This window comes from Opisthorchis viverrini (assembly GCF_000715545.1).
Source record: "Opisthorchis viverrini unplaced genomic scaffold opera_v5_65, whole genome shotgun sequence".
NCBI lineage: Eukaryota > Metazoa > Platyhelminthes > Trematoda > Opisthorchiida > Opisthorchiidae > Opisthorchis > Opisthorchis viverrini.
Window position 1 is genome coordinate 1,682,947 of NW_008751721.1, and position 25,550 is coordinate 1,708,496.

General features: G+C 42.4%; 2 protein-coding genes across 2 annotated transcripts in view; both read right to left on the minus strand.

Moving 5' to 3' along the window:
• Positions 1-2,671: 2,671 nt before the first annotated feature.
• On the minus strand, positions 2,672-5,776 carry T265_13428 (hypothetical protein; the record flags this gene model as incomplete). Its single annotated transcript, XM_009168813.1, has 2 exons — positions 2,672-2,858; positions 5,739-5,776. Coding segments are annotated over 2 exons (225 nt in total), but the record flags the coding sequence as incomplete, so codon positions are not given.
• Positions 5,777-5,809: 33 nt separating this feature from the next.
• The window catches only part of T265_04142 (hypothetical protein), a gene marked incomplete at both ends in the record, with an annotated part of 22,353 nt that continues 2,612 nt past the window's right edge, over positions 5,810-25,550 (minus strand). The window contains 2 exons of the mRNA XM_009168800.1: positions 5,810-6,128; positions 10,509-11,913. Of these exons, the coding sequence (XP_009167064.1) occupies positions 5,810-6,128; positions 10,509-11,913 (1,724 nt within the window). The remainder of the gene's footprint in view (positions 6,129-10,508; positions 11,914-25,550) is intronic.

Here is a 25,550-nt window from a genome sequence, read left to right on the forward strand (position 1 = left end):
TTTACTGATCGTGGACGTGCGTATATCGACGAACAGCGAAGGGGCGATAGGGGCTGGGAAACCTGTGCTCTGAGTTTTTAGTCGATAGCACACAAGACAGGTGCACTCGTAGTGAAGATATGTGCCCTGTTGGTGTCGAAAATTTGCTAGGCAGTTCGCCAATCCGGTCAACACGCATTTGACTACCAGCTGGTAGACACATGCCGATCATCAGTATGATACGCGTTTTAAGGGCGGATATTAGTGATGGTTCCACATCGGATTACGTACATTGGAGAGGTCGTTCGTGCAGATAATTGGCTCGCGGTGCACGTTGACCGTTGAAAAATTGGATAAATCAACAAGCTGAAGGAGACTGATATTCCCTAAGAAACCGTCCTTGCAAGATTCAGTGAGGCAGCAACAAATTAAGGGTGTGCAGTTAGCACTGATTCTTGTTTTGTGAGCCAGATAAAAAGTAGGAAAAGGTGACACTACTATGTAAGAGTTTACGGGATAAAAATTTCAACAATAAGATGATGCGGAATGATCAGCAATAAATAGTTGGTAGAAAGCAGTTTCACTTCACGGAATACGTAATACGATTTGAAAATACAACTGTGTATATGACAGAATAAATGTTTCAGCAGTAAGTCCTTGCAACGTATCAGAGAAAAAAACGAAGGGGCCGTGTAACGAACAGCTCGCTCGGAAAATCAAAACAGACTTGAGAACCAAAGTTAAAGCACGCAGTAACATCGTTATCAGGATATGTGCAACAAGGTAAATGGATGGAGGTGACAAAAGATATACTGGGAAAACAAAGCTACCGAAGTCTGTGGGTCGTAGTGAACGTTCCGATTCGTTTAAGTAAGGATATTACATTTTTTCAAGTTCACAATCTATCATACACTTTGATGGTTTTATTGTAATGGCAAGTTTCCGGTCAACACTTTCAAAAATGTTTGTACGCTCAAGACCCAGCAATCATATTCAGCTCTGGATTGACGAAATGGTTACCAAGTGCCAGGGCGTCAAGAGTGTAGGGTGGCTTGAGTTGTATTGTGCTCAAATAATGACAATTAATCACAATGTTGACCAGCTAGTTTGGCTCAGCAGAATAAACCTCAACCACTAGGAGACAGGTCACAGGCCCAAATCCCATAGTTTTTCTCAGGATACACATTTCTGACGATTGAATGAAACAGCCGTACATTGGTTCTCGATCGTTAGGCTTTGATAAACTTCATTTTAAAGACGAAAAGACGATTAAACTTTAAAGTTCACCTTAAATTAACAAACTAACTAACAATGGAATGTCACTTTTTTGGAGGAAGTCTTGCTCAAAAGAAACACCCATGCAACCTGAAACACTACAATTATGGTATATGATCTGTGGGTGTGCGTTAATAAGCAACATAAAATATGACGCAGCGTTTTTCAAAAAGACCGCATATCAGCGCTCTAAGAGGTGCAGAAGGAGACAAGCTAGTGATCTCCAGCTATAACTCGTTGACATGATCGTTTGCTCCGATCTTCTCGCAAGAAAAGCAACCATTGACATTCAAATTGCCTCGGAATATGCAGCTTGCAACTGCCAGCTCTCAAAATCACCGAGTTTTTATAGGCCTTTAAGTCTGACCCAGTGTCCAGGTTAGCAAACCCAAATGGTTGCGTTGCAGAGTCCCTTTATTTTGGACCAGAAGAATCTATCAGCACCGATAAACACAAAATAAAATCGGCCTCACAATTTAGAACGAAAGCTAAGTAAGCGTGCGGTGTGTTCACAGGAAAGTGATGGATGTAAATCCAAAGAGCAGTTTGAAAAGGCAGTAATATTCACTTTTATTTCCAGATTTTCGTATAATCAGGGTCTCGTAGGGATGGAATTGGATACAAAACTCAAATAGGGTGAGGCGTCGCATTTTAGTGTACTTTGGTTTATGATGCAATAGTCTGACATAACGGTGGTCTGTCTTTGCCCAATATTATCGAAATGGCGTTTAAGAAAACAACCGAAATTTGCGGAAAAATGTAAGACCGCACAGACAGCTGCTTACTGATACTGTCCCCTCCTTTAGTGACGAAATGTTGGCTAGTCGGTTCCCAAACTTGGCAAGAGGTTTAGTCACCACCTGGTCAACTTTCAATATACTGCCTTCTAGACATACAACAGCATTCCGAATGCCCGAGGACAGCTGAGCAATCCGAAACGACGAAAACATGAGCTTCTTATTTTCGTGCTAACTGCGGATACTCGTATCCCTGATATATGATTAGTATTACGGATACTATGTTGAGCGGGCGTATTAGACCGATCTGTATGATGCTTCCGCACCTCCGAGAGTTAAATTTCAAAACCGACTCTTTGGTAGCATTTATTTTGTTGCTGAAATTTAACTTTCAAATACAAGCCGTTAATAGAATCAGAGAATGAAGTTTTACTTGGGATAATGAAACTCAGTGCTTGTGAGTCCTGAGCATTTTCAAAAGCTGTATGTCGCCAAACCTAATGGGTACAGACGGTGAGTCTGGTTTTCTGGCTACCAGAGGTCTGGTGACAAGTGCCTTAGTGTCTCCATTATCCTTTGATGGGACGTGGTGTGAAATAATGTGAAATAATAAAGCAGAGAACACCTGCGCCAATTACATCTTTTTTCATCGACTACGGAGCAAAGGGGGTAGCACTCACCTTTTGGTATACGCCGATGAATGTCAGCTCTGTTTCGACCAACATCACAACAATGCCAAACAAGGCGAAAATCAGTGCGAAATCCGAAATGCGACAACGTTTTTCAAACAGTCTTTTTCGGCGCCCGAGTCTATAGCCAACGTTGCGGATGGTGCGCTGGTGCAACTGATTATTCACGGCGTCCCGTCTGAGTAGATGAGAAAACAAAATGTAAGGTGATGGAAATTCTGCCGCTGTTACATTTCTTTTGTTCTATGGGCTTTTAAAAAGTTAATGCGACTGGCAAACTGCATCGTTAGCATGAGAACTAGACAGTGGCAAGTATAACAAAATTCCTAGCGTTATGCACCATTACAAAGCGCACTAATTAATATCTGACGAGTTGTTAAATTCACGTCAACTTAGAAGGCCTCATTTCTGTTTCAAAGTGAATATAAAGATGGACAAAATCACCAAATACAAGCCAGGATATGTACGCTGGCAATGCCTTCCTCAATATAGACGATGCGGCTTCGGTCATACCAATTTGGCTGAAATTTACCTAGAAGTAACAATTTCTCTAGTGCTTTCAGCATTCAATTATGGAGGGTAGCCGAGAAGCACCGTGCAACCGCCTCAGTCCTGTTAGAAGTCAGCTGCAGGGGGCACATCACGAGTGCCTATTGTGATTCGAATTGACATTTGAACATTGTTCGGCCCGACTGGTCGCCCTGCAGTGCGAATTCGGAAAGGTTCTGGCACATCTATCATACATTTTATAACGTTTGCTCACACGTCGACTGGTTCTTATGTGATGATTTCTCGTCTGTTGATGAACTCCAACAGGAATGTGGTAGCTCTATTTCATCTCTTGGACTTCCAGCACAGATGAGCTTTATTGCAGGTTTTCGCCTCTCGCAACCTGTTCGAATCAATGTACTACTTAGGCAAACAGATCATGTACAGGGTAAGGTTTCCGTGTTATCTAAAGGGCATGGCAACTAAACTTGACTCTGCTGGCTAAACAGATATAAATAAATATATACATAATACTTAGATTTGGATGTATACGGTGGTGATATGCGAACGATTTGACGTGCACGTAAGGCTGTCTCATCTGGTAAAAAATTGCATAATAAAATATGGCCTTCAATGAGAATAATTCACCTTGTTGTGAGTTACGAATATTCATCAATTTTCTGTCAAAACCTAAGATAAAGTCCAAGTTATTTGTGCTTATTGAGGCCATCAGCAAATAGTCTTCTGTATGTATGTCGGCGGCTTGCAAGCACCAAAAACCGTGGAAATGAAGAGCGCTAATTTTTTTATCCAAAGCAATAATTTTATAGGAACGCATTAAAACTATACAAAACACGAAAAACGATAAACCAAATCGGTCAGTCTAAAGGAAGCCTTCGACACATTTTACGAATAATATGCAGCTGGAATCATTCACTGAGAAAGGCATGAATGCAATCACCAGCCGTGCTCAGACAGATCTTAAAATGAATTTCGTCTAAGGCATAACACGTGTTGGTCGAAAATGCGTGACTTGAGTATAAACAGGCGACAGGCAAACCTCGATTACACGTCACCGTGTTGGAAAGTGAATTGTCTCAAAATTTGCCCACCCGTTCTGTTTTGACTTGATATCTCATACCACTTTATATGGATAAATTCAAGTACTTTGCACGCATCTCATTATCACGAGGCAGCTTGTCCCTTCCCATTCGAAAACCCGAAACTGCTTGTTCTGTTTTACTCTTATTACTTCGTCCATCCCTGTCTGGAGTGAATAGCAGTCGTGAACCATGAATAGCCCGGTGGACTGTGCTTTGGCCTGCCCCTCACCCTGTCAGGCGATGAGATGGGAACTATGCTATGAGTGCTGTTGAGTGTAATCCGAACAGATAATACAGACTATCGCATATTCCATATCAAATACAATATTGGTAGAGTAATGAATAGTGCATTAATGACCTGACAGTTCGACAATACGAGCAAAAAAACGATTCTTTTGCACGGAACTCACAAAACATGCAGTCACTCGGCAAAGCGACTCACGTTTCAGATGCATCAGCTGAAACATTTTTTTGTAAAAATTTTTGGGCTGAACCAGTCAAGAACAAAAGCGGGATGACGAAAGAGAGGCAACAAGCATTATTAAGCCATGTGAGACCATAATATTCATGCAGCCAGACAGTCATTACTACCACGGGAAGTCATTTAGGGTGATTTTGAACTGTCATGCCTTTTAGGAGACGTCGCTTGGTGAAGCAACATTAGGAGATAAATGTTGGACACTATTGTTGGGCTCCAGTGCCGATGACTGGCGATCGTAACTAACTGAATTCCCTTCCCCACATACAATAGTCGGAACAACAACGCTGAGTTCGTGTCTATGACGAGCGTCGGAGGGTTCTTATGAGGGGGTCATACCATGTTTTAAACTATGCTGCCATCAGGAACAGCTCACGCCTTCCGTCATAGTTTGCCGGTGTGCGGCGAAATGCCTGAGTGGGCTTATCCAATGTTCAGAGCCTTCAGTTCCACACCGGAGTTAAGAAAAACCCAACAACCTTTTTGAACCCATGAGGAAATCGCCATCTAGACACGACTTATCCGATCGTTCATGATATTGAAATACTGACGGCTCCATAATGGAAGCACACACAACACTGTTACTGTCTCTGGATCATGTTGCCACGTATTAAGGTGCTACATAGTATCGTCCAACATCAGTGCAGAAAAGAGCCTCCGCCACGTATTAAGGTGGTGCTACATAGTGTCGTCCAACATCAGTGCAGAAAAGAGCCTCACAATAGTCATTAGAGCCAGACATGTTGTTTGCGGGCATTTCTGTTTTATCCACCTGCCAGCACCTACATTTTTCTAGATTTTTAACTTTCTGCTGGTGCTGTGGCTTGAAGAGGCTTTAGGGCATCACATGAGCACAAAATAACCCTGGACTATCTACCGTTCATCAGTGCGAAGTAGGTGAGTGTGTTCCAGGTCGACTAAACTGCGGTGTCGCTGAATGATACCCAATAAACAACGAAAGTTAGGTAGTTTCTCGAGAAGTACACACAGTTGCAAGTCAATTTGGTTCTCAAGATGATTTTTCATGATTCATGAAAATATACCGCGATATCTCGTACATTATGCCAATCGAATCATGAGGCGGCCTGTGTGCAGCACATTCAATCGTAGAATATCATAAACGAGAGATTCAGTAGAGTCTCTCGTAAAAACCAAAGGGATTTGCAAATGAGTGTATTTCTCGAAAACAGTGCAATTTGGATTCAAGTAGAACATAAGGTTGACGGAAACTCGGAGACTGCGCCTATGTACTGTGCCCCAAGAAGGGCGAAACCGCCCGTGGGCCGTCGAAGAGTTTTTAGCAACCTTGTGAGCAGTTTCCTTTAGGTAGTTTCTGTTAATGAGCAAAATTGCCACCAATGTTTTAAACCAGTAGATGCTATGATATGACATTGAGAGTTCAACTTTCTCAGCCCTTGCTCAATCATACTTGACACGAAACCCATAGTATTGCTGCTCAGGTTGACCCCCATCTAGCGATACCAAAATGTTCTTTGCTGCCCACCTCTCACCATTTCACTACCATTCAATGTTTCAAACTGTATTAAAAGTCAACTGTACAAAAAGCATTCCTTATCAAATCTTTTTGGATAGACGCAGGAAATGAAGCCCCAGGAATAAACGGTCAAATTCAAAGTTGTCTTCTTCCGCTATTCACCCAAGTCGCTGCCACAGGGTTAGTTAAAGGAGGACCGGAACGCTTCAGCCCACTAGAGTGCACAGCCAAAAGTTTAAGGAGAGGATGGGCAGCGGAAGCTGAAGCGGTGATTTGTTCACTCTTATCTCTTATAATCTCGGTGAACATCAGCCAAACGCGTGGCAAAGTTTGTCGCATAAAGCAAGCATGTGAATCGTTGGTAGTCCCAAATCAGACATTGAATAAAATAACCAACTGACATTTCTAGCAGTTCGTCCCCACTGAACTAGGTTACCGTTGCTACGGCAACCGCACGACACCGGATTTCCGTTTTCATATCAAAAATCACGTCGAACGGGTAAACAAAGATTCTGGGTGTTGCGTAACCTCGGGCTACACTATGATGTGGTTACATCAAGCTCTATTTATGGCAACAAGTTCATAGAAGTTCCAAGTTTTAAGAAGTATTCATTTAATCAAGGCTTCTGTTGGGTCATCTGTATGACATTTATGGAAATATCGGCTGGTTGCTCTTGGGCCCATGATTAGCCTTTTCGAACAGACTGGATGTAGTTGGACAAAAGTGAACATTAACTCAGGCTGACGTCTAGCTGTGCAAGCATGAAATTGACAGGTCTACCGTAGCCCCATGTGTGAAGCATTCGTCGGACACCAAGTGAGTTCAAACAGCGGGAGAGAGCAGCCGAATTACACGCTTGAACCTTGGGCTTAATGGTGTTTTAAAATGTCATAGGTGTTGTGCGCTTGCGAGCATATATTTTTGTCTGAAGATATAGGCGCCGGATGTTGAGAATTCTTATATTTTCAAGTTTGTAACACAACAACCTTATGAGTATATAAACTGACCGTTATCCTCCAAGCTGTGCGCACACAAGCACAGGAGTAATAATGGCATCAAGTAGCCTCATTATAGTAGGAATAATAAAAGTGACTGTATTATGATGTAGTCGAATGTAAGAACAAATACTCTGACAACCTGGGAATGAGAACCGGGTGGGGGACCGAAATTTCTGCGGTCAGGACCCAAACGAGGGCCACGGGGAGTGACTGGTCGCTCTCGTGGAATCAATGTGGTTATGGTGCGCAAAAATATGGACCAGAAGCTTTTGAATGTACAACTCAGGTGTGTGAATTCTACTAGCCACAGATTATGTGGTGGTCATGACTTCAAACTTGGATAGCCGGAGTAACCTCAAACCAAACTCGTAAAGACCACAAAATACTGTCGCAGAATTTAATTGATGTCTTATATCCGTGAGGTGAGCTAAAGCCCAACTGCTGATGGTGTTCTAGCTCCCTCAGAGAGCTAGGAAGGCGTACAGGTGAAATTTTTTCTTCATCAGTCGGACTGCAAGTCGTCTGCACCCATTCCTAGACTAAATGTTGCAATGTTTGTTTGTTTTCCAAACAGGTGAGCGCTGTAAAATCCAGATCTGGTGAAAACGTTTCCGCTATGCATTTTAGAGTCACGGCAAAGATTTCATCGAGTCATTCGTTCAAGGGATTCCGCTACATAATCCTTCATGCATCATTTAGAAACTGTTGTTTATGTCCGTTAGCAATTCTTTTCGGACTCCAAGATCAAGTTGTTGGAGTCACTCATAAACAACCGGATCTGCTAGCGGGACTCTCAACTAATCCTTCTACTTTGCTTAAATACAAAACCGGGATAAATGACTGAATATCCTTCGGATGAGAGACATCCAGTGAACTGCATTGCATACTGTAGCTGGTACTAATAGACAAAGTTAAAATAAAATCACAGTTCGTTTTTCTCGAGAAAACAGCCAAATCCAATGAAGGTTTAGCCAATCAAACGAAAGAAAGAGAAAGTTGGTCCATAGGCCTCAGGCCTTGACGACGACGAGTTGAATCAGTAGCCAGGTTCTTTTCTTCAGAATAAAACGAATTGTGTTCAAACTAATTGTGCGACTTTTACTCCTTCGGCTGTCTGAAGGGTCAGCTGACAGCATTTTAACAAAATCTCCGACAGTTGTGATCGTGTGGTGAGTGGAAACGCATTTGGGATACTAAGAGGAGTTCGAGTGGTCTGTCTAATCGGGAGATTGCTTCATATCCGATAGATGGGCCTTACAGACACGCGATCCTATTCTCAAGTTGAAAGCTGAAATACCACTCGTCATGAAATTGAAATCGGTGTACTTGAGAGAATTTCGGTCTACACATGGACGGACTCGTCTCTACCTGGAAGTCTATGCGCACTGCTTTATTGCAGACCAGTTCGTCCGTTTTGACGTAATAATTCAGGTACCTCGAGCACGCAAATGTGGGGTGTGGTAACAAGACCAGCTCTCACGTCAGGTAGTCGGAAGTCAAGCTCCCACGCAGTCAAGGGTAAGAGCTACTAGTGCGCTTTAATAGGAGCAAAAATTGAGTCTAAAACTTGCCCATTCGATCGTATCGGAAGTTCGATGCCGGAGTGGAAGACCAGGGTTTATCACTTGAGAAATTATGATGTAAATTCCTGTAATGTGCTCGACAGACTCATTCTTCATCAATCTGATTTTTCCACGAACAACTGAGTAATAAAGAACGTATGTTCATAAAACTACTGTACGGAATATACTTGTGTTTTGCATTGCTAATTCTAGCTAACACGTGGACCTGCTAAGGAACAGATAATCGTGCCACAGTTGAAGAAACAGTCTTATCTTTAAGATTAAAGTAGCTGGCAGATAGAAGTCAATGTTATAAATCTCAGCTGCGATCAAAGTCGACATGGATAGTTTGGTTTCCAATTTGATCGAAAGAGCGTTGTTCCAGTGACGCTTTCCTCTTACGACATTTGATCCTCAACCGAGTCACATCTAATCCAGGTCAAACGAACGCCTACAGATTATCAGTGGGTAAGAGAACTCATCACAAACTCTCAAACCTCCGTATACCTGGGACGAAAATCAAAATTCCGAAGCCTGGTTTGAAAGCGAGAATTCTCTGAAAGAGAATTCCCCACGTAACAGATCATTTTGTTGTGATATAATCTGGTCAACCTTGATATAAACTACACGCATTCAGTGACAGTGCCAATTGACAAGGTCAAATAAGCTTAGCGAAATGTGAATGAACGAAAAGTCAAAGTGGTACATGGTCACTTTATTCATTTTAAAGGGCATATAACCGCACGCAATATTCCTCCTTTCTTGTTTCCCAGAAACCACTCTGTATAACTAAATAGTATTTGTTCCTACAGATGCCTCTCTTCTGAAGAAGCCAGCTGGAAGCACCTCACTGATGGATTCTGTTCCCATCAAGTATGTTAGAAATAAAACTGGTCCCTCAAAAGCCTAATATCTATCTCGAAATGAGTAACATCTGAGGCTTGAAGTCTGTTAAGAACGAAGCGGAACATCTACAAACAGAAATAATCTCACAGAAGTAGATGGCCAAGGATGTACTACTGTTATGTCTATCACATGGAGTAACTGATTGCTGCTCATTAAAAAACTAAAACACAGGTTTACACTCCAATTTCGCGCGAATCAGTTTTTGTAAAAATGAGATTATTTGTTAAAATATGCCCAGTTTGGAACCCAGTAGAGCATAACGTGGAGGGAACTTTAGGGACTGCGCTTACCTGACGAGCCGCAAGAAAGGTAAAACCGATTGTACGCTGTCAGAAAGTTCTTAGCAGCCTCACGAATGGTGTGTTGGTTTAGGTAGATTTCTATCACTCGGTTATCTGGTTAGGCCGCCGATCGCAGTGTGGTCTGCTCGGTGTTCTACTGGCTTACGTATTGGTTCTTACCATGTGAACATCCAGAATGTCTTTCGGAGCTCAAGGTACGTGATTTCAATGATATCTTACTGACAGTCATCTGAGCGAGATAATGAATGCCCCTTTGCATATCATATTTTATTGAATATCCTGGAGATCCGTTCTATGATCCGTTCTTCTAGATTAACTCCCTGTCGCTGGTCATGGTTACCTAATACTGAAACTATCTGCCGCCGTATTCACTCCTCCGATTCTACGATTCGGTAAACTGTAGGACCCACGTTGTCATATGCATTCATTTAGTGAATTGTTTAGTGTAAGTTATATGCTTTTGCGAAGATGGGAACTTCGACCACATTACTTACCGTCTTTGGAATGAGGTACCTTCTTCGCTTGAGTCTTGGTCGCGGCTGATGTCATCGACTTTTAATACTGGGATATCCGGCGGTTTCAGGATATCCTTGACTTCCTTTGTACACTGCTCATTCACATAGACATGTGACAAGGCCGGTCTGAATGACCTGTTTTCAATAAAACGGTTTTCTCGATCTGTACACACAAATTCCACGGATTTGGAAGTAACATTCGGCGGGATCTGTTTCAGTGTGTTTTCCTGTAGCTCTACTGATTTGGATTCACTGGGTACGATCGTTGATAGCAAAGGAGTTTCCTCTTCCTGTGGATACTCACCAGTCTCTCCGATTGTGTCATTAACAACCCAGGTGAAAGCAGAACTGCGTCCTTTTCGGAAGTTGTCACGACGTTTACGGGCGCATGTACTGGAAGCGGTACTGACTGCACGGTTTGTCATCATCTTGTGTTGCGTGTGAACTGTGGATACGATTGGTTCTTGCTCCGTGAACGAGCTCGTGAAGTATCGTCTAGAGCGCACGGACGCACTCTCTTCTAATGTAGTCCCACTGGTAGTGTCGTTTGTCGAAATAGTCGGTTGAACCAAGATGTCCCCATCTTGGGACGGTGTGCGACGTCCACGAGGTCCATCAAACACTGTTGTCACAGATTGGTCTTGAGTGGATACTGCACTCTCGCTATGCGCACCCTTCTCTAACCAGTCACCAGGTGCCTGAAATTGTGCCAACTCCCCACGTTCGCATTCATCGTACTCTTCTGTGGCATGTCGTGTCAGCCCTGGAGCACTCAAATTGCCATGAAGCTCACTAACTGACCCGTGGATTATGGATCCTGCAGAGGCACTTTTGGTCCCACCAGCAGCCGCAGTAACTGAACGTATAAGCTTCCTTCTCAGTTTGCTAAGTCGGGCAGGTAGTGGACCCAGTGATGGCTCCCGCTGTAAATATACCGGTGCGCCTTGTGACATAAGACTGCAGGTAGTGTTAATCATAGACGCCCTACTGCTGCTTCGTGATCCAGTGGCCCTCAAATTAAGCTGCGTAGAGAGATCTTCTTTCAACGGTTGTTTGGGCATGTCGCTGTCAACTGTAGTGTTGATGGGGGTTGTTATTCCTTTGTCTGTTGAACCTGTCTCCAATTTTGAAGCAGGTTTATCTTTACCCGCCATCGCCAACACCCGAGCCCCTAACACACCTCCACTAATGAGTTGGTGGAAGGGATTTTGTTGGTTCGGCTGCATGGCACCCACAGTATGACCTAGTAGCGCAAAGGGACCAGCATTCCCAAGAACCACGGCAGCCTTCTGCCTGGCCTTCTCAGATTGGGCCTTCTTTTGCTGTTGCAGTTCAAGTTCCTTGGCGGCTTTGAATTCTTTGACGTGACGCAGCTGGATAAGACCTGAGGGTTTGAAGAGTAGAGAAAAGTTAGCATTTAGGTGACTACAATAAGATCAGTGGTTTCAGTCTCAAGGCACAAAGGAGCCTCAATAGATCTAGTAATTAGGCAATAGAACAGCTGGTCTAACTAACCATCATCTAAGATCCCTGCTTTTAGCTCTGCTCTAAGAATGAACTAAATCATCATTTCGATTATTTGGATCTATTTCGGCCTCTGAATTCATGAGATATCCAGAGAAAACGGACTTTCTATGCTTAACGAGGCAGCGCAAATTTATGCCAGCTATGTTGGCGATCAGTTTCTTCCGACAGATAACAGTTCAAGCTCTCAATATTTTGGATAACTTGAATCGGTGGCCTGCAGAAAGCGACTTTGTGTATGAGAATCAAAAGAGTTGATTCCCATGGGTGGATGTTTCCTAGACCACTCTGGGGGGGTAAGTGGCCTAGTTTAAAAGGCTACTTTTCAAAACTTATGCACAAAATTTTGTGCTAGATTAAGGTGACTTTACTGCAAAAACGAGTAAAAACTTTTTTGTAAGGGAGACTCAAATGTTGGCAGCCATCGCTCTGTTCGGATCAAATCCTTGTGACGGCGTTTCCCCTTTACTGGTGCAGAATGAGGCGTAGAGACTGTTAGAAAAAACAGAGGAATAGACGACTTGCCTACGGAATCCTGCTCGGCGATAAGTAGGTCGAAACGACAGAAAGATTTATATACTGCGATTCTGGGGCATTTCTTAATGAATGTAGCGTTAAAGAGTCCAACATATTCATCCTGCTCAGTCGCTCATACAACACTGGAATGCAAAGAGTACGACAAATCAGAGTCATTCAGAATTGGGTCCAGATATGTAAGCTATCTAAACAACGGCCGCTTCTAGTCGCCTCGAGAAAGCAATGGAGATTTGGTGCTATCAGCCGACAGGCGAAGCTTACGGGCAGTTCAGGCTTGCATTGAGTTACGCTTACAACTACAGTATTCCAGCTCGAACCAGCTAACCTCGTTATCATACTATTAAAGTACTGTGTAGCATGGGATCAAAAGCATTTCGTTTTAGATGAAAACCACAGTTGGAGTAGTTTTCAGTGAAACACACTCATCTGCAAACAAATTTCGCTTCGGTCGGAGACTCAACTCAATCTCAGTTGAAACTCTTTTATGACGTTCCTCGTCGACTAAATGTGCTGTACAATGGCCACCTCAAATTTCAGTTGGCTCTCCCGGGCGGGGCGCTGGACTGTTCTAAATTGTTCTTGACAGTATAAGTTTGGACATACGATCCTTTTTGGAGGCCTACATAAACCGCCATGCCTAATAACAGGCGTGTAGAATATGAAACAAAGGTAAGCCCAACGAAGATCAGTCACAGTCGGCAGAGAAGGCACATTTTACTACGATCAGGCGAACTTCGTGTGCCAAAACATTAAATCATATAGAAAAAAGATATGGTCGAATAATGGATTCGAGCATTTCTGAATTCATCCGCGTGGACTTTAGGCATACTGTTAATAAGAAGGACAGACCAGTTTGGAGAAGAACAGCCGTATTGCGAAATGGTTTAAGACGGTACAGCTGGTATCATCTGGAATGGGAACCCACTGCTCCGAGCACAATCAAACGCCTCAGGTATAGTTTTGGATTATTAACTGATTACACAGAATTGCTTATCACGCAAATGATCCAGAGAGGGAGAGATCCAATACAGGGAGAACGAAAACCACCTAGCCGGTATAATATAAAGTCTGGATGTTGGTCTGCTCACTGAGCTGGACAGTTTGTTTGCAAACACTTCACCACCAGTCGAGATGACGTTGTCAGTACACTGTGATAGGAATCGCTCTGAGGTGTACTCACACTGATGCACTTCCGCTCACAGTTCACAGATGATGTCACCCAGACTAACCACGAGACGTCTGCAACCAAATCGCTAAGCTCAGTGAACAAAATGGTTGTAATCACTACAACCTAATACACTAATATACTCTCCAATTGCAATTATAAAGCAGACCTAATAAAGCACGCCTTTAGGGCAACCTTGTTAGACCACCTGCCAGGAAATTCGGCGTTTGAGTCAAAAGGTATACGATGACTGCGGATTTTAGTCACGTTTGACAAGACAGTTGATCAATATGTAAGTAGTAAGTCAACTATACTGGGACCATTTACATCAACTCAGGAATAAAGCAGATCTATGTGCACAATTGTATAGGCAGGTGTTGAAACATAACGAGATACATGAACCACAAAGCAAAATCCCATCGATTTCGTCGGGCCACGCTATGCGCAAAGATTACCAACAATCAACCAAGGTAGATAAATCTGAAACGTAACAAGGAGCGACTGGTGAATTTACTACAGCTTCTCATCAAACACGCCAGAGGCACACGCTGGGTCAGTCGCAGATGCGGGAGATGTCGAAATTGCAGGATAAATTAAACGGGTATATGGTTTCTCGCTTAGGATCAAAAAGTGGCAATATCAAAGCAGTCCGGTCGTATGAAGCATGAAATCCTGGATAGGTGTAGCGGAGGGATCAAGCTTGGATAAGCTCTCCACTTAAAAATTCCAGAATGACGCTCCATGGCAGCTATGACGTGGTGCCATTTTATTGGTGGATGCCGGAGTAAACCATGCCACGCAAATACGTTTTGTGAGACACAGTTTTTATACTTTTTCAAATACGATTGCTTTGTTTAAGGCGATTGTTAGTTTCGTAGCACTAAGAAATGATCAGACTCAGCACACAGCTAGTTATCGGGTAGTCTCCAGATGAGATTCCCAATGGAGTTTAACTACACTGCGTCCGGTAGTTTACTTGTCATGTTATCCGACTTCTTATTCATTTCGGTAGGTACCTGGACTCTAGTCTCTGTGTAGGCACTCTACAGACGGATTCGTTTTGTTATGCTAATTCCAAGCTAACTCTCGCTATATCGAGTATGGGCACTTCAGCTAAAAGTTATACTCACTTTTTCCATAAGCGTATTGCCTAGTTGGTGCCAAGACGATGGGCAAAAGAATCCAACCAACCTTTTCCGTGTTACACAAAGAATGTCCTAACCACCCATTTGTCACAACGACAAGAGCACCTTATGAAGTGATCACAACTTATGCCGAGGTTTCGCACTCGGAATTTCTGACAGATTGTTTATCGACTAATTCTGGGCGGAAGTCTAGTTAACCTCTTCAGGATATCAAACATAAGTTCAGATTTCGGACTTATCATACAAAGGCAGCTTCTGTTCTAAACTGGCCTCCGTTCAGGGCAAAAATAACGTCAGTCGTCGTCTCTGGACCGAGATACGTATTTTATGATTGATATGACAGTAAAGAGAAGTAAACAATGGCGATCACTGCTAATAGGTTTTCGAGGTCATTATGAGCTTTAATAGAGAAGACCCTTTCCATAAGTTAAAATGAATTTTCTAGAATGTAGGGCTAAATTTGAACACAGTATTTTTAAGTGCAGCCAGTGCTGTATGCAAGACTAGTATGCGGTAGCACAAAATTTCATAATGCCAGGAAAATCGGTGCTGATATAAGTAACTGAACAGAACAATCGATAAACCAACTAGAAACAGGCAAGAAAACAGTCAGACACAGGGTCCCATAGGAGGACAGACGGTCAGGCACGCGGATAGATGGACAGACAGATTAGTGGATAGATAGATAGACAGACAGACTGATGGACAGACAGACAGACAGACAGACAGACAGACAGACAGACAGACAGACAGACAGACAGACAGACAGACAGACAGACAGACAGACAGACAGACAGACAGACAGACAGACAGACAGACAGACAGACAGACAGACAGACAGACAGACAGACAGACAGACAGACAGACAGACAGACAGACAGACAGACAGACAGACAGACAGACAGACAGACAGACAGACAGACAGACAGACAGACAGACAGACAGACAGACAGACAGACAGACAGACAGACAGACAGACAGACAGACAGACAGACAGACAGACAGACAGACAGACAGACAGACAGACAGACAGACAGACAGACAGACAGACAGACAGACAGACAGACAGACAGGGATAGTGAATGAAGTGATGCACTAGCCACTAAATGAATGTCTGAAAGAATAAGCCCTTGATGACTGTGTGAAGGCCGCTCGTCTCATTGTGCGTATTCACCTTGTTCGCTCATTGCACGAAAGGACTTAAATGTGTAAAACGAGAAGACGGTCTACATGTATCGGAAAAATCCCCAAGTAATACAAGGTCAGCAGACAACAAACACCTGAGTGTTTCTCTGGTTTCCCAGTTTTGATGGTCTGTAACCGAACATTCATATACAGTCAGCAACAACATGAAGAACCAATCAGTGATTTGCAGAAAACATCCTTTCAGTGACTAGGATAAGTACACTGTGATACGAAATGAAGGATGTCACATTTGTAGGACACTTGAATTACCTTCCCTGTGAATGTCACTCATGTTATTCACAGCTGTGTCAATAATTTGGGACGAACCTTACGTGTGTGCGATACGCAGATTTATATCGAAGACTCAGTTACTTTTACCAGAAACACAACTGTTCAAATATAAATTTCGTTTCAATCACTCAAGCCTTGACGTCAAAGAACACTACAGAATAATCTAGCTAGTTAAAATTTTGCATGTTTAGTTGATGGACCATCATTCAATAAGCAGGAACATTTTGAAGAATAAATCTGTAAATTTAATTGTTCCACACTGATCTATTGTAAGCATTAATATGTAGGTTTATTCAAGCTTCGATCCACTACTGAGACAAAGGCAGTAAGTGCTTATACGCAAATAGGAAGAACACAAATCACTGGTTACATACTAATCTGGGTGGAGTTAATTCGTCCTCCTCTGGAGCGGTTTATCTTGCGGGGCAAACTAGGAAAAGAATTTGAGTTTTGGTTTATGGTCAGAGGATTGTACTGTTTAATCAAACTAAAGTGGGCTCGCATGCACAGATTTGGATGTACTCTTCCCCATAAATATCTCATGGAAAGACCGCAAGCAATTATTGTTTGTTTGAAAACTCTATACACATGCCCACTCATCCACAATTGATTTGGAGTATTTTATCAGTGGAAGATAAACGAATTATTCACTGAAGGATTTTGTAAGAAACAGAAAAGACTGAAATGGAAAAGCCTAGAAAACAAGACAAGGACAACAAATACTAAGATATTCTGCATCAGACGCAGTGCTATCCAAATTCATACGATTTTGTAAGCATTTTCGCATACAGTTTGGGAAACGCAGCCAGTTTTGTGAGCCACGAAGAATGCGAGTGCGTACATAATAGTGCTGTGGGAATTGCGAGACCACGTGCCTGAGAAAGACGGGCACATAAGTGGAGATGCGCATCACAAAACACAAACGCCACGTTTTCTTTTCATCACATAGTTCAGCGAACGCTCTGCACAGCGCACTGGTGCGGCCAATGTTCCCCGAAACAGCAATCAATGCATGAAGACTGCTTGGCGGAACCACCACCATTTGTGCACAGATCTCACTTGTGTGGAATACGGTCAGGTTGTATCCACTGTCTTCACGGTTTTCGATCATTGGAGTTACTAGCTGACTTCAGATTTCGCTTACAGCTGTGTCTTGATGTAGATGTGAATGGTGACCTCAAACTAGTAGGTAACGGCCAACGCTTATGTACACTTTTTTCTGTAATTTTGGTTATTGTATTCTGGACAAAGTGACCTACACCACCAGCTGATAACGTGTTGTCTTTATTACAGGAAATTGCTTTTATTTTTTTTCTGGACGAGCAAACTGTAGTAGCTTACTTAGCTGCGCATAGAAATAAAATTAACAAAATAAAAAAAGTTATTTTCATTTGTCAGTCCTTTGACAGCGAAATTTGGGTAGAGCACTTCAAGAAACAGAATAGAAAGATTTCTGTTCCAGGTTGTTTTCTTCTGGAAATAATACGAGTACCGTTCAACTGATCACTTCTACTGGATCGGTTTCATCTGAAGTCAAAGGGCATTAAATGTAGCTCAAGTTTTCTAATTTTCGAAATTCCTTGATTGTCTCAAGGAGCGAAACATCTGAAATCAATATCTGGGTTTGTCAAATACGTCAAGGATCGCCACTTTTGGCCAGACATCCAAAATGTGCATAAATTGTTTCCATTAGTTAGAAAAGTCCCAGAACAAAATCATCCGAACGTCTTCATGGAACTACCGCCTATGGAGAATACAAAACCGAAACTGAATTATAACTGGTTAGGACTTTTAATTCCCCAATGATAGGAACCAAATAATCACTGTGATTTACTGAATCATTCAATTCAAGTAAAACCCAAATAACGTCTACCTATTTCACCTCGGGGACAATTTTTAAGTGATCCGGTTAGGTTATGGCTGCATAGAACCTATCCAAATGTCAGGAGATTTTCGGGTGGTTTAATTCTCAGGCAGCCAACAATGAAAATCCAGTCCATCCTAATCCGTTATATTAACCTTGTGCTATCTAGGCGCATTTTATTTTTGTCGCTTGCATCAGGCATAATCGAACAAAGTAATTTCTTGACTGGCATGTTCCACTGGGTTTGATACGATGGCAAAGTAATTACTGGCATGTTCCACTGGGTTTGATACGATGGAAAATTCTCGCCTTGCAAAATGGGTGAAATAGGGTACCTCTAAACAAAACAAAAGGGAATTGTACATGTCTACACAAAAAATTTCGGTCCCAGATGGTACGAATGATGAACATACAGAGGCATCTTTGTCGTGATGTCCTATCAACTTGTTCTACTCGTGTCCGGAGTCGCAGCTAGCCTCAATGTTCATGGGTAGGTAATCTGAAGCGATAAGCAAAGTATCGAGCTACCCGAACCGCCATCGAACCGAAAAATTGAAGAATGACAAAAGTCAAATCACTTAAATGACCATACAACTACAAACAACTACATACAACTACAAACAAATCGACCGATGCGAAAAAACCTACAACAAACAGCGTAGTACAAGGGGCTAGTCAGACTCAAGAAGATGAGACTTCGGTGCAACGTAAGAATGGATTGGAATAAAAAATAAATCTGTCACTGCCACCAAACTAATTTAAAGAAGAAAGATTACAACGCAACATAAACCGGGAATGGATCTATCGAAAACGGGCCCTTAATACTCGAAAGCAACCACTCAGCAAACCAATGGGGTACGAAGACCACAACACAGTGTAAATCACTGTCGGGTCAGTGATAATACAGGAGAGGTATATACCAGTTAACCGATCAAATGACATGAGATTATATACTTTTCGAAAAACTATAGAAACACAGCCAGGATTGGAGGAAGCGCTCATTCAACTGTGCAATGACGATGTCTCCTCGACTGAAGATGAAATTTTTGCAAGCTAATTGTCAAGCTTCGTTCAGAGATCAAGGACCATCTGATCAGCCACCAGCAAGTTTAATGAATAGTACACAAACCTGATTGGTTTTTGGTGCAACAGAGCGCCAAAACGGATTCATCATAAAGTGACATAAACACTATTGAGTACATAAAGTCCAAATGAACCTGCAGGTTAATGGCACGGCAGATGCACTCAAACACATAGATGATTTTCAATATGTTTTCACAGTCTCGTTAAACGAATAGCGGTAGACTGACACAAGAATTTTTTTCGGTTTAATAAACTTTACAGCAGTGAAAGGTTTTTTGTCGTTTTCACAAAATACGTCAACAACACACAAATCCCATGATCCACCCTTGTAACTTATTTGAGTGCCCTTCATAAATCAGGAGATTAGTATTCTGTAAATAAAACGGGGAGGCATAAAACCAATTTCTCAAAACCTTTTGGGCACCATTCGATGGACAGAGACAGAAACAGTTTCAGAAATCAAGGTAAACATTGGATATTTGTTCCAATTTAAAAAAAACCTGTGAGTTTAGAGGTGGTTTGTTAGGGCCAAGAAACTGTTTAAGAATTTGAACTTGATTTGTGCTTGTCAGTATAGTCTCCTGATTTGTTTCAGCGACTGCTGTCTTTTCAGGCAGTAGTATTCGGACGGGTCGGTTTTACCATGAACAGTACAACTTTTGAAAACCAAATGAACAATAAGAATAGGGACATCTATTTGGGCTAAAAGTAATTTGGATAAAACCTCTGAAAGCTCTCTTGATATTTCAATTCCTTGAAATTGCAACTGTGCCTGGTTAATCAGTTGGTTGAGCTTATTCTTGTAGTCGTATTAGGCAGTTCGATTTTCAGAAAAGATATCAGTTTACATTCGTTTATACAAGTGACATCCAGAGGTGAGTCAGCTGGGTTATTGAAGAAAACTATGGGGCTGCAGTAGACGTGTTGTGAATATCGTTCGCAGTGGATATCCACAAGCAAAATGGCTCCACCGTCATGGCCTCATAAACCGCTAACTGAGAGAGTGATCGATATGAAGTTTGGACACAGAACAATACAATGGAATTTCAGGAATCATTCGAACATTGAATATATGAGTGTCCCAGCCTTTGACTGTAACACAAAACTGCGTACCCAAACTGTCTTTCAGTTGTTTTCTGATTCCCAACATAAAATTCTAGGTTCTCCTATCCATAAAATTTACTTGAAACGTTTTGCATAATGCTGACTAAAGGTCCTAACACAGTAAATGTGCAAACCAATATCACTCCCTAACAGTCAATGTGGTTGAAAAGATGTTCAAATGATCGATATTCAAGAGATTTGACCGATATTTTTGGTGAGAACAAAATGCACAATGTGTAGGTTTTTAGAAAGATACAGCCTGAATTCCTGGGGGTCCGTTTCAAAGTGTCAGACATTTATGTGTCACCATGATTCACGTTTCTCACAGTCGATAACTGTTTTGATGGATATGTTGAAAGCTTTTGTAAGTTTCATAGATATTTCGTGTTATCACTGATGCTTGTGTGTGCAAAAATACCGAGGAGCGCAGTAAAGTTGTTTCATCCTCATTAGGAATCATCATCATCATCATGAAACTCGGGGAGTTCCATTTCCGCGACCCTCCTGGCAGTGACTGAAGACTTGGTCGTTCTGCCACGAGCGGCCGACCAGCACTGCAATTCACTACCACTCAATTTCCCCCTTTTTGCCGCATTCACCAACTTCCCCAGACGTATTCTCAGTGACACTTGTCGTTTCAGACAGCCGTTTCTTTTCACCGGCACCATTTTTTCTTCGAATCTTTGAAACAGTGGAATCATGATAAGAAAAGTTAACATAGTCAAGTAACCTGATTAGACGAATCCCAGAATGCAACAAACAAATGTTTGTGGTGCGGAAAAACCAAGCATCTAAAATTAGTTAAATGCGCAGGCTGAAGTACGAATGCTGTCGTGCCGACAAACTGTTGCTCAAATTGGATTATTTGCGCAATGATTTGTGACCGTTTCGATCCGAGTGTCGGAAAAAGCAATCATAAAATGTCGTGTATGTTTGACACATCTACTGGCCAGATTTCCCCAGCTTGTTGTCCCAATTAATTTGGGTTTTTCCGCTCTGTCAAAAGAGCATTTTATTCGCACTGTCTGTTGTAGTTGGTTGGACAAGTCGCTGACGGTCCTTACTAGATGGTGAGAGTATCTGGAATCATTCTGTATTGATCGGGCAGGAAGCTATGCGCAATCGTTCTATTTTTGTTGAAAAACATCAGCAATGCGAGTCTGATGAATCTCCAAGGTGATGCTAAGACAAACATCCCGGTTATTGGCCTGACTGTGCACCTTTTGGCTATAAATAGTTTGTCGTTCATAGATACGCCACCAGACATCAATCACAGAGTCGACATTACGCAACAATGTGTGGGGTAACTCCCTGAGGAATGATTTCCGGGACTAGACTGACTTCATTTTCAGGAAACAGATTCAAGTGGAATCTCAGCTTCTTATTGCTCTGTAAAAAGTTTTGCAAGGTGTTTGGGTATATCACTTGGCAAGTTTTCAGCTAGAAGCCAGACAACACTCAGTCCCGTTGGAGGATCCACTTGATTATTTCCTCCTAGCGTTAGTTATCACATGACTTATAAGCCTCTCGGAGAGGACCTTGGAACGCATAATCCCACCCAAAGCCTATGATGAAGCAGTTGCTGAGTGCTGCTTGAGCTCTTCAGCAAAAATGGGCTTCACCTGCAGAGCGAAGTCTCAGTTGAAATATTGTATGGCGATGGTTTAGTCAGTTGTTACATGCGGAGCAGTGAATAGCTGACTTCTCCCTGATAATGTCACTTCTTACATCGTGTGCACGGGTTCTAACCATCGGTTGCCAGTTGATACGAATCCAATCACATTACGATTGAAAGGAAGGAGTTATTCATTCGGAAATGCCAACTGACCGGTTACAGACAATTGAACAGGGAAGCAAAACTCTAATCCGCATCTTAGTTACAAAAACTAGGCACCGATCTTCTCTCGAACAAGTCTTCTCGAACCTTCCTGGAGATTCACTGACTCCACTTATTCGTCGGTCAAATCCAAGCAAATGTTACAAAGTGGCTCCACGAATTCCGCAACAGATCTCCCTTTTTCAATAGACGCAAATCGAAATTCTACGAACAACACATACAACTCGCGTGCCTCCCCATCAGTAGTATCACCGTTACACCATGACGGAATGTGCCGGTGCACAGCAAAGTATTCCACCATTGCGAATTTGTTGATCCATCATAATGATCCACACCAATTGATCGACCATTATAACCAACACAGATCGAAGAACCTAGTCCCACCCAAAATCGGTACGTGTGCTGTTATCGGAAGCAAGTACACTCATAATTGTGGGTAAGATTGGAAGTACATCCCAAGGCCAAAAGAGAAATATCAAGACGCTGTGCTGTTTTCGATAAAAGATTAAAAACAGCAGAGGAAGTTCTATGCGAATTTTGATGTTCATTTGCAAACAGTAGTTGTCAACGTGGAATTCGGACTGGAACCTCAACGGAGACACGGGATTGTTGGAAACCCACAGCCGACCGTGGCGCAAAATTTATGAGTGAATTAAGCCGACTTAACCTCAGGAAATCAGCAACGGGCTGTCCGGATTCTTCATCAGCATTGTAAGTAGTATGTTCCTAAGTGCTTTTGCGTCCCAGTTGAATAAAAACATCTTAAATGTCGGTTAGTCTCCGAAAGTGAGGCACAACTCAGCGCCAAAAGTTTAAACGGTCCAGGTAGCCCGTATCAGAGACGGCAGCGGAATATCAAACCCCTCATTTCAAGGATCACATATGTCTGGCGACGTATCACGGATGGTAGGTCAATGAGTAATGTTCTCTTATAAATATCATTGGCAATATAGTGACCGAGTATTTTCGTAGAAACCTTCGATTTTGTTTTACCTAAAGATCATCGGATCAATGAAAGATCTGCGGCGGTGCATGATGAACACACCAACTATTTACGGAAGTTTTGTAAAGTAATGCGTATTTCCTTGTTCTTGTTCCTTTACTGAGGAAATTTGTTCCATATATGATCATTTCCTTTCACTCCTTTACTTCACTAGGCGATGAATCACGCTCCGTCTGGCGTGGGAAAGTAGGAATGGGGCGGATTTGTTCCTATATGCTCAAACGTTGCAAGTCACAAAAAACAAACATGGTGCAATTTATCAGCTACAGGCAAGACAGGGGATGAGGAGTGTATTCTTTATTCTCACTCATTAGCACCGCTTCAAATAAGTTTCTTAGTGTGATCTTAAAAACGTCCAAAACGCACAAAAAACGGCTAATTGAAGTCAAACCGGTGCTCCAGAATTCCACTACTAAAAAACGGAAACCAGTCGGCTAGTACGTATTATGGACTTCTATTAGGCAGAGGTTCGGTGTACCGAGGTTCACCAGAATGTTTGAAAAGACAAAACGCAAAGCGTGGGAAACACCATGAAGATCTGTCTTGATGATATTTTGAATACATGTTGGTATTTCGAGGAAGAACTTAATTGATGTATCATCTGAGGGAGAGAGGCTTCCAACACAGAATGACTTGACGGCTCGAAAAATCGCGGATGAGCAGAACTGTATTTTGGCGCACTTCCTTGAACGCGCAATAACAAAACTGCTTAAAAGCGACGGAAAGATCAGCACATATTAACCGCAACAAGGTCTCGGACAAGCACCTACGCGAGTGGTGTGTGCCACCTCGGCGACAATCAACCCTCAGTAACACTACTCTATCTGGCGTTTCTAGTGTATGGCCGACGTCCCTGACTCTTGCCAGTCTTGCGGGTATTTTAGCTTTTACCACAATCTCTAGCTTGGGGTATTGCTGGAAACCTTTCTAGACTACGTAACGTCCAACCATTTTCTGATAACAACCAGCACGAATAAGGAACTAGGCTCCTTATAGGCCAACAAATGAAATTGTTTTATCATTCATAGCCCGCAAGGCATTACCAAAATGTAGTGTGTTGTGCGATGCAGTGGCGAAAACTGGGGCGTCCTCAAAAGCAAGTATCTTCTCCTCTCACTCCAAGTCAACGATGTTCTAACTTATAATGTGCCTTTCAATGTCTTCGGCGTTCATCTCCCAAGGGCCTCACTTGGATCCCTCTTATTGTATCCCTTTAAGGCGGAATTATATCTCCAGAAATGTATGTCCCAGGACTAGGGTTACGTTTTGTTCTTGTCAATCTTGCATTCACGTGCTCTTTCCTCATGATGTTTGCCATTTTGCCTGTTCTGTTTACGTTCAACTTGAACAGAACTGTCATCCGAATCTTTGGTCAAACACAATGCTTCTTTGAACAGAACGAAGTGTCAAGCAATGTCGTAGATGACTGTCTAGTAAGCTAAAAAAAATACACGCTTGTTTCAGATTTGGACTTCAGTTTATTCACCGTGTTCTTTGTCACTCTTATTCACTAGCACCATGCTCAGCCTCGTTGCACTCACAAAATCTGACGCATCAAGTTTTAATGCCCCTTGTTTCATGGTCCCCATTTTGACTCATTTCCTGTTAACTCTCAATACGGTGGTGAAGAAAACGCACTCTGCTTATTTCAACGATGGATTTCGGATTCTTCATTAGTGTAGGGGTCACTCATCAGATCACGCGTCACAAACACTCGAACCACGTGACAATTCCTGTCCCACTTGCAACCTTAGCCGACAACTTGTGCACTCATCCATTTTTGTTTACGCGCCTAACACTTACGTAACCCGCCAGGCTTATGAACTTTAACACATCAGGTCAAGTTGTATTCATGTTCGTGCAAGCATCAAACACGAAGGGACACCCCTCTCTTCACACTGCACACAACTGCATACAACTGGGCTCAACATACACACCATTGCGCGCACAGGACAGAAAGTTAACAGAGCTCTGCAAGTCTCCACGGTCAACCAGAGAACACATGTAGCAGCCATACTGCAGAGAAGACACGTCAAGCGTCCGGAACTTCACTCAGGAGCTCTCAACAAATTACCTCAAACGATAAGTCATCATAAGTCATAACTCATCATCATAAGTCTTCACCAAGTGCACCTAACTATTATATTCATCACATTGTAGTAAGACAATCATTTGTCATTGCTTGTTACCTTCTGATAATCAACTTTATTACGTCACAACTAGAGCACTAACAGTAGCATTACATTTCGGAAGACCTCTCAACATCAAAATAAGCCAGAAGTT